Source organism: Rutidosis leptorrhynchoides, chromosome 2, assembly GCF_046630445.1.
Source record: "Rutidosis leptorrhynchoides isolate AG116_Rl617_1_P2 chromosome 2, CSIRO_AGI_Rlap_v1, whole genome shotgun sequence".
Taxonomy (NCBI): Eukaryota; Viridiplantae; Streptophyta; class Magnoliopsida; order Asterales; family Asteraceae; genus Rutidosis; species Rutidosis leptorrhynchoides.
In genome coordinates, this window is record NC_092334.1 from 596,646,548 (window position 1) to 596,656,170 (window position 9,623).

A 9,623-nucleotide genomic window follows, 5' to 3' on the forward strand; every position below is an offset into this window, starting at 1 on the left:
TTAATAGTCTTTTTCGTGTTCATATATGTTTTTGTACCATTCGTGTTCTAGTATGTAGTCGTGCTTGTCTCCAATGCTCTATTAGAGGTTTATTCTCTTTGTATTCATTGGTTATTAATACAAATTACTTGCTTTTCAATATATGTATGTATGTATATATATATATATACATATATATATATATATATATATATATATATATATATATATATATATATATAGAGAGAGAGAGAGAGAGAGAGAGAGAGAGTAAAGTGTATATGAGGCTGTTATACATGTAGTTGGGTGTTGAACCCAAATATGATTGGTTCATATGATTAAAATTTTTTAAAAACTTTGAAAAATGTGCACCCAACTTGTTTTTTAACCAATGACATGTTGATTCTACACCCAACTTACATGTATAACAGCCACATTTTCTCCAACCTCATATATATATATATATATATATATATATATATATATATATATATATATATATATATATATATATATATATATATATATATATATATATATGAGGTTGGAGAATATGTGGCTGTTATACATATATATATATATATATATATATATATATATATATATATATATATATATATATATATATATATATATATATATATATATATAGAACTAGAATATGGGCGCAAGAGCCATAGTTTTTGTTTTCAAAGTGTAGTATATATATATTTTTTTCAAACTATATATTTGATTTTGCCTGGATAGCTATACATTGCAATTTTGTTTACATTTTTTCCCGTCGTATTTACATATTATTCGATGGTCTGTATATGTATCTAAGTATAGGTTTTTGTATCTATGTTTATATGTATATGTGTATATGCCTATGTATCTATGTGTATGTTTTTAGGTTATATATAGGTACCAGTGTATATGTTTGTATCTATATATGTATGTATGTATGTATCTAGGTGCATGTATCTGAGTGTTTATACTTATGTATGTATCGGTACCTAGGTATATGTACCTTTGTATGTATCTATATGTATACCTGTTGATCGGTCATTGTTTGACACGATCGTTTGTACTTAAACATGATAAAAGTGATTACATTTAAGTGAAAAACAAGGTACTTTGATGAGATTTCATGTATTACATGTGTGAAAAGAAGTTAGTGCAAAAAGGTGCGAAAAACGGCATTTGAAGTCGAGTTGTGGAAAAAGTTGAAAAAATCATAATTTTTACACTGGAGTAAATTACGCCAGCTTTCAAGTTTTTACGTCAGCTTTTTACGCCAATGCAAATATGGGTGTAGATTTCGCCAGCCCGGCGTAAATTACGCCAAATGCAAGTTTCAAAATTAGGGAAAAAAATCATTTTTGGGCGTACAATTACGCCAAGTTTTTACGCTAGTACAATTATAGGCGTAAATTTATGCCAATGCAATTTTGCTGATGCCGGATTTTGAGAGATGTTTGCTTTGGAAACAAGTTATTCACTCCCTATATAAGGGAAACCCTTAACTACGAATTGGGGACCTTTTTTCTCAGTTTTTAGAGCCCTAATCACATACAAAAACATCACAAAACATCATCAATCAAGGATTCAAGTCAAGATCAAAGGCGCGTTCATCATGATTCATCCTTCTATCATCGTGTTCATCATCATCAACATGCAAGGCTAATCTCCTTACTTTATTCCTTCCATTGAACAATTGTGTATCTATGATTTCATTCAAGTATTATTGTGATTCATAATTTGTAATGAAAAAGTCTTTTAATTTAAGAATTTTTCAAGTTATTGTTTAATGCAAAATTATCGAATTTCATTATTGCAAGACTTATTATTGTGAATTGATAGTTGTTCTAAATTCGCTTAGTGTTAATTTAGTTAAGGATAAAGACATGCTATATAATTTACATGAAAGTGCCCAAGATAGTGTTTTGATAATTTGAAGAACTTATGTCTATGTAAGTTACATGAAAACTTGATAAAGTCTAATACTTGTTTGAATGAATTGTACCAATTGGGATTTGGAAGGGATAAAGCTGTTAATCCATTGATAACAACTTTACATTTTTAATCTTTTGCTTATGCTTTTTGCTTTAAATCATTAAAGCTTTAAGTTTTCTTGTTTAATCTTCTTAATTAGTAAACGTGCTTTAGTTTAATCAAATCAACTCCTGAAAATTGCTTGCTTTTAACCACAATCTCCCGTGGAACGAACCTTACTTGCACTAACTAGTTTAAGGTAATTAAGTTATTTTTGGTTGGCCCTTCGACACCGATCAAATTTTGGCGCCGCTGCCGGGGAGGTGTGCGCTTGATTGCAAGCTCTTATTTGTAAATTGTTTTCTTTTAAATTTTGAAAAAACCATAAAAATTATAAAACCTAAAAAAATCCAAAAATATTTTCTCATTTTATCAGTTTTGTTCGGTTTTACGCATTGTGTTTTCTTATTTGTGTTCTTTTCAGGTAGGCGAAAATCCTGTTTGCAACAATGGCAAAGAGAGACACACGAGGTGTGGATTCGTATTACCAACCGGGTGATTACGAAGATCACTCACCAATTGTTTATCCGGCTTCGAATGCGGATAACAATAGAAGATTTGAGGTTCGCCCTCAATTGATTTCTATTTTGCCAAACTACCGAGGTATGGCAACGGAAGAACCTTATGAGCATATCCCTCAGTTCAATGAGTTTTGTGCTACAAATCAGGTAAACGGGTTCACGGATGAAGAGGTACGCCTTCGCCTATTTCCTTATTCTTTAAAAGATAAAGCAAAGCGGTGGTTCTTGTCCTTACTCGCCCGGAGTATCACTACTTGGGCAGTGATGAAAAAGAAATTCCTTGAGGAATTCTACCCGATAAGTAAAACTTCGGATATGCGTATGCAAATAAAATCTTTTAGGCAATTTTCGGGTGAACTTTTTCATGAAGCATACGAACGTCTGAAGGAATTACTTAGATCTTATCCCCACCACGAAATACCGAAATAGGAACTTGTAAAAGTTTTTTATGATGGTCTTGACTCACAAAATAGACAATTCCTATTAGCGGCTAGTGGTGGTGTGTTTATGACTCGAAGTAGTGAGGATGAATGGGCATTTTTCGAGCAATTGAGCAAGGGTTCAAAAACCCAAGCTTTGGTTGCACGGCAAACTCACAATCCTTTCCATGTTAACCACGTGTCTAACTCGGGAGGTTTGATTAGGAATTTAGAAAAGGAATTAGATGAGATAAAGATGTTGCTTCCAATGTTTAACAACCCGAATCAGGGTGGTAGTGTTAATTTTGTGCAGGTTCAGGATGTGTGCTCGATATGTGGCGATGCATCTCATTATGCAAATGGTTGCAAAAAGGGGATACCATTAGGGATAGAAGAGCAAGTGAACGAGGTTCAAGGGCGGAAGTATGATCCATATTCCAACACCTACAACCTAGGGTGGAGGAATCATCCGAACTTCAGCTGGAACAACAACAACACATTCAATGCACCAAATCAACACCAAACCCAATACCCGAACAAATTTCAAAACAACAACCAATATCAAATGCAAAACCAAAACCAAAACCAAAACTTATCTAAAAATAATCAACAAAGTCAATCCTCAAGCACGGATGCTAGGATAGAGTCATTCATGGAAGAGATGAAGAAGACTTTGGAAATTCAAAATAACTCAATTGCGGCATTGGGTAAGCAAATTAGTCAAGTGGCGGAGAAAAAGGCAACACGAGAATCGGATACAATTCCGAGTTATACATTGCTTGACCCTAATCATGAATCACAAGGAAGAGGACATGAAGTGAACATGGTGGGCACTTTAAGAAATGGAAAGGCATATGATAACCAGTAAAAATGCCCAGGAAATCGGAAATCAAGTATGGTCCAGGTAAGTCTCCTACTTTACATGACTTTGGGGTTGGGTTAAATGTTGAAAAACCGGTAGTTGAAAAGTTTGAGGAAACGGATATGGAGACTAATACCATTTCATTCCCCAAGGCTTTGGAGTCCCCGAACCAATTCCCTTATGGGAAAAAGGGACCAAAAACGGATGATATGTGGGAGACCTTTCAACAAGTAAAAATCAATATTCCACTTATTGATGCAATCAAACAAATTCCAGCATATGCTAAATTTTTAAAGGATTTGTGTGTTCAAAAAGGGAAACTAAATGTATCATTGTCCAAAAAGGTAAAATTAACTAAAAAAGTGAGTGCGGTCATTTATGGTTCACTTCCACCGAAGTTTAAGAACCCGGGGACACCATTAATTTCGGTTATGGTGGGTAATGTTAATGTCAAAAAGGCTTTATTGGATTTGGGGGCTAGTATTAACATACTTCCATCAAGTTTTATTGACCGGTACGAGTTAGGAACTTTAAAACGAACTGATATTCTCATTCAACTTGCGGATCGGTCAATGAGAACTCCAAGGGGTATGTTGGAAAATGTGATTGTGAAAGTGGAAGACTTTTATTACCCGGTAGATTTTATTGTTATGGATTTTGAGACCACTTTTAGGGAGACCCAACCGACGATCATTCTTTGTCGTCCATTTTTGGCTACAATTGATGCTCTTATCAATTGTATAACCGGGGTTATGAACATTTCTTTTGGTAATAAGAGATCACGAATCATTATTTTTAATTCATTACATACACCGGATGTCCAGGATTATTTTTTGCTGGATACTAACCATGAACAGGTTTAAAAGTCACCGAATGTGAAAGAGAAAGAGGATGTAAGGAAATTTAGTGAAGTGGGTATGACGAGTGAATTCATGAATCTCAAATAAAAACTAATGCAGAAATTTTGATGAGTCAACAAGAGTCGATTGAAAATCTTGAGCGCGAGTTGAAAAATCTGAGTCAAGTTCTTGAAACTAAGTTGAGTTCATCTATTAGCACCACTTGTTTGTTACCGATCAAACAAGTGTCCACATTTATTGACAAAGATGATAAGATGAAACATTTGGTAACTCCGAAGATGATTGAGCCTTACCGACCACCACCAATGAAAATATCAAATGAACATATATCTAGTGATAACAAAATGGAGAATATGTGTGTTCGGAATGTGTCTGATGATACACTTGAAAAATCTGAAGAATCCAGTGGAAAAGTAGTCAAAGTAATGGAGGGAACCGTAGAAAAACTTGTAGAAAGGTTTGGAGGTCACAAGATAAAAATGAATAAGAATGTGAAGGTGAATTCTCAAGTTGAGTATGAGGTGTCTTCCAATTTAGAAGATCTTGAAGGGCCTAAGTGTGGGAGAGACAATGTAAACCCGCCACATAGTTCTGTGAGGCATGATAGTGAGTGTAAGGAATATGTGGATGACCCGATGATTGATTGTTCTATGAGGAAATTACATAGAAGGGTCCATGATGCTAGCAGTAGAAGAGACGAAAGTTTGAGCAACCGTCTTGTGCATAACTTGTCTCCTAAATAAAAAGATAAATTGTTTGAGTTAATGCATGTCACCAAGGAAGATGATGCATGGTTGGAGTCTAAGTTGAGAAAAGTTAGAGTTAATGAAGATTCTCACAAAGCGAGAGAAGGAGGAATCTTCCACAGTCCCGGAATTGGCTGAAGTAGAGAACGAGTCGCGTGCACGACTTCGAAATAAAAACTGCAAGAACTATGTGTAGAGTTTGTAAGTCTCCTTTATTTTATTTTTACTTTATTTCTATTTTATTTATTTAGTTAAATGAACTTTGTGGGTATGTTCACTACAAGCCCTCACGAGACAAAACTCGTCCACCCGAGGGAATCGGGTGGTTTAAAGGCTTCTTGCACGCGTTAAGTGCAAGCGGGATCCCTACGAAAGTGGGCTAGTTAGATTTTATGTTTTCTTGTTGTTTTCGTTTTGTAAGAATAAAGTTGGATGGAAGGAAACATGTTTATGTGATGAAATCTGGGAAGTTCGTGTGCTTAATACGGTTGTATGGAAGTTGATTTTATCCCCGGGTAATATTGTTCTTTTTCTTCTTCTCTTTGTTCAATTTCCTCACTTTTGTATAAAATTATTTTAACATGCATACGAGGACGTAGCATGACTTAAGTGTGGGGGGAGGAAGGAAATTTTCACATTTGGCTTAGCTTGAAAATGATTGTTGTTCAAAGGTTTTATGGAATAAATGTTTTTTTTAATTGCCTACGTGGTCAAATTTTTAATTATAAGGCTATAATTGAGACGGTGACCCACGAGAGTACCCATAGTGATTAAGAATTAACCTGGAGTTTTAGGACTTGGCCAGTGAGGAATGAAAGTGTTAGGCAATCTATTGAATGCATTTGACCTTATTGACCTCGGCTAGTTAACTTTAAGAAATTGTATTTTCATGGAGAAAAGAAAGGTGAAAATGAGATTCCATTGTTGTATTCTAGGTAACATGAATGATAAAGAAACACCTTAGGATTTTCTTTTTAAACCATTTTTTTTATTTTACACCATTTTTAAGCCAGTTCACCCAGGTCGTTAGTACACAATTGTGTACTAGAATCAATTAGTTACCATTAGCAGCCTGAGCCTTTAAAATGAAAACCAAAGAAAAACCAACTTCCCATTCCTACCCTTAATTTTTGGTTATTAATGTCGAATTTAATCCTATTTATCTTGTTTAGACGTAGTAACATTAGGTGACAACGCAACTCATTTTTGCTAAGTCTTAATTGGTTAGAATTTCAATTATAACTAGCTATGATGTTATAGTGTTTGTGGCTTTTTGACTAATTCGACTCAGAGTGGTCTCCTAGGTTCCGCATTGGATTTCACGATTTACTCATCAGTACATAAGTGCATAATCAAAATAATCGTCACTCGTGCAACCCTTGTAGAGTTTACTCTGTAGAGACCCGTCCTAATCCATCCGAAAAACGACCATATCGATTATAAACGATTCACAACAGTTGATTACATCGCGAGGTACTTGACCTCTATATGATACATTTTACAAACATTGCATTCATTTTTGAAAAGACAATCTTTCATTACATCGAAAGTTGACGGCATGCATACCAATTCATAATACCTCTAACTATAATTGACTTAATAATAATCTTGATGAACTCAACGACTCGAATGCAACATCTTTTGAAATATGCCATGAATGACTCCAAGTAATGTCTCTAATATGAGTTAATGCTCAGCGGAAGATTTCTTTCATACCTGAGAATAAACATGCTTTAAAGTGTCAACCAAAAGGTTGGTGAGTTCATTAGTTTTACATAAATAATCATTTCATAAGTTTAATAGACCACAAGATTTCATATTTCCATTTCTTATAAACATACGTCCCATGCATAGAGACAAAAAAATATCATTCATATGGATTGAACACCTGGTAATCGACATTAACAAGATGCATATAAGAATATCCCCATCATTCCAGGATCCTCCTTCGGACATGATATAAAACAAAATCGAAGTACTAAAGCATCCGGTACTTTGGATGGGGCTTGTTGGGCCCGATAGATCTATCTTTAGGATTCGCGTCAATTAGGGTGTCTGTTCCCTAATTCTTAGATTACCAGACTTAATAAAAAGGGGCATATTCGATTTAGATAATTCAACCATAGAATGTAGTTTCACGTACTTGTGTCTATTTCGTAAAACATTTATAAAAGCAACGCATGTATTCTCAGTCCCAAAAATATATATTGCAAAAGCATTAAAAAGGGATCGAATGAAACTCACCTAATGTATTTTGTAATAAAAATACATATGACGACATTAAACAACTGAACAAAATAGGGTTGGCCTCAGATTCACGAACCTATATCATTTGTATATATATTAAAACATGTACTCATAATCAAACAAAATTTACATATATATAATTATGTATTATAATTAACATGTGATTTTTATTACTACTTATACTGTATTAAAATGCTTATTTGATATATAATAAAACATATTATTATGAAATTTTAATATACTTATATATATATATATATATATATATATATATATATATATATATATATATATATATATATATATATATATATATATATATATATATATATATATATATATGTATGTATCTTTTGTTTTGCAAAAATAATAATTGTAATATTTTCTGGTTTAAGGATAATAATAATAATGATAGTTTTAATAGGATTTTTAATAGTCATTTTAATGGTAATACTAATATCATTATTAAATGAAAATTTTATTAACAATAATGATATTAATACTAATGTTAACGATAATAATAATAATAGTTTGTATTATTTAGTAGGAACAATAATAATAATCATATTCGTAATAATAATAATAATCATACTTTGTATTAATAATAATAATACTTTTAGTTCATAACAATATTACTTAAAAATAACTAAAATGATAATAATAATAATAATCATGTTATAACAATAACAATAATTAGTAATGATCATAAAATCAACAATAATACTACTACTGATTAGGATACTTACAGTTGTGATGATAATAATAATTATTGGACTAAAAATAATACTAACAATAATAATAATATTACTTAATACTAATACTTATATTAATAAGATTACACATTTTCGCAATTATAAGTAGATAATATTTATTACTTGTATTAATAAGAATGATGACAATAATAATATCCTTAATACAAATAATAATACAATAATAACAATAATCAGATTAATAATAATATTAGTAACAATAATAATAATAATAATAATAATAATAATAATAATAATAATAATAATAATAATAATAATAATAATAATAATAATAATAATAATGATAACAATGATAATAATAATAAAAATTTTAGACTTGAAACTACCTCAAATAAGCTTTTAATAAAAAAAACAGCCACACGCCAGGCTCGAACCAAGACCCCTCGTTATCCTGTCAACAAGCTTAACCATTACACCGCGACTGTTTTTCTGATTTAAGATCAACCCATAAATACATAACTCGTCTGCTTTTCAGTTTTCTAATCCTTCTTCTTCTTCTTTAAATAAGTTCGACCAGAGATTGAAGTTTTTAACAAATGAATTTTGTTTCTAAGATTAGGAATTACAGAGGAATATTTTATCACACCTATTGTGTCTTCAATTTAATCAGACGCGAAAAAAAACAAAAAAAAACAGCAGCACAACGACGCTGTTATAAACACACACAAAAAAAATTAACTTCGATTTTTAGATGGTTTTGGACCAAGGTTTATACACAAAGTACCTTTCAATTCTATCCTAGAAACTATTGGAATCATCTATTGAACGTGAAACATCAAAACGATTTCGAATTTTGCGATGAACAAAATGTTTGACTTTTTGAATTTGAAACTTTGACTTCGAAATTGAAACTCGTTTTGATGAATTAGAATCTCAAATTTGAAAGATAGATTGAGTAGATGATTCCTTACGTGATTGTATTAATAGATTTTGGAGATTGATTCGAGATTGGATTATGGATTTAAATGGTTGCGAAAAAAATAAATAAATAAAAAGTTTATTTCTTGCTTTTGGTGTCTGTTTAATTACGAATAACAGCAAATAAAAATTGATGTGAATATGAATGATTGTTGTAACAATCCAAAACTGATATAAGTTGTTCGACAGAAAATCAAGAGTAGATAGAGAGAATCAGGAAAAAAAAATTAAAGTAAAGTTAAACTTGATGTTGATTTTTAACTGGTA

At 31.8% G+C, this 9,623-nt stretch overlaps 1 protein-coding gene across 1 annotated transcript; it reads left to right on the forward strand.

Moving 5' to 3' along the window:
- The first annotated feature begins 3,823 nt into the window (after positions 1–3,823).
- On the forward strand, positions 3,824–4,722 carry LOC139889925 (uncharacterized). The gene is made up of 2 exons (XM_071872838.1): positions 3,824–4,553; positions 4,673–4,722. The coding sequence occupies exons 1-2, from the start codon at positions 3,824–3,826 to the stop codon at positions 4,720–4,722; spliced, it is 780 nt and encodes a 259-aa protein (XP_071728939.1).
- The last annotated feature ends 4,901 nt before the right edge of the window (positions 4,723–9,623 follow it).

What these genes read in the sequence shown, in the direction of transcription:
- LOC139889925 (XM_071872838.1), top strand. Translation starts at nt 3,824, where the DNA reads ATGCCCAGGAAATCGGAAATCAAGTATGGTCCAGGTAAGTCTCCTACT. An exon ending in AATTGATGCTCTTATCAATT is followed by an intron (nt 4,554 to 4,672) that starts GTATAACCGGGG and finishes AACCATGAACAG; the next exon opens with GTTTAAAAGTCACCGAATGT.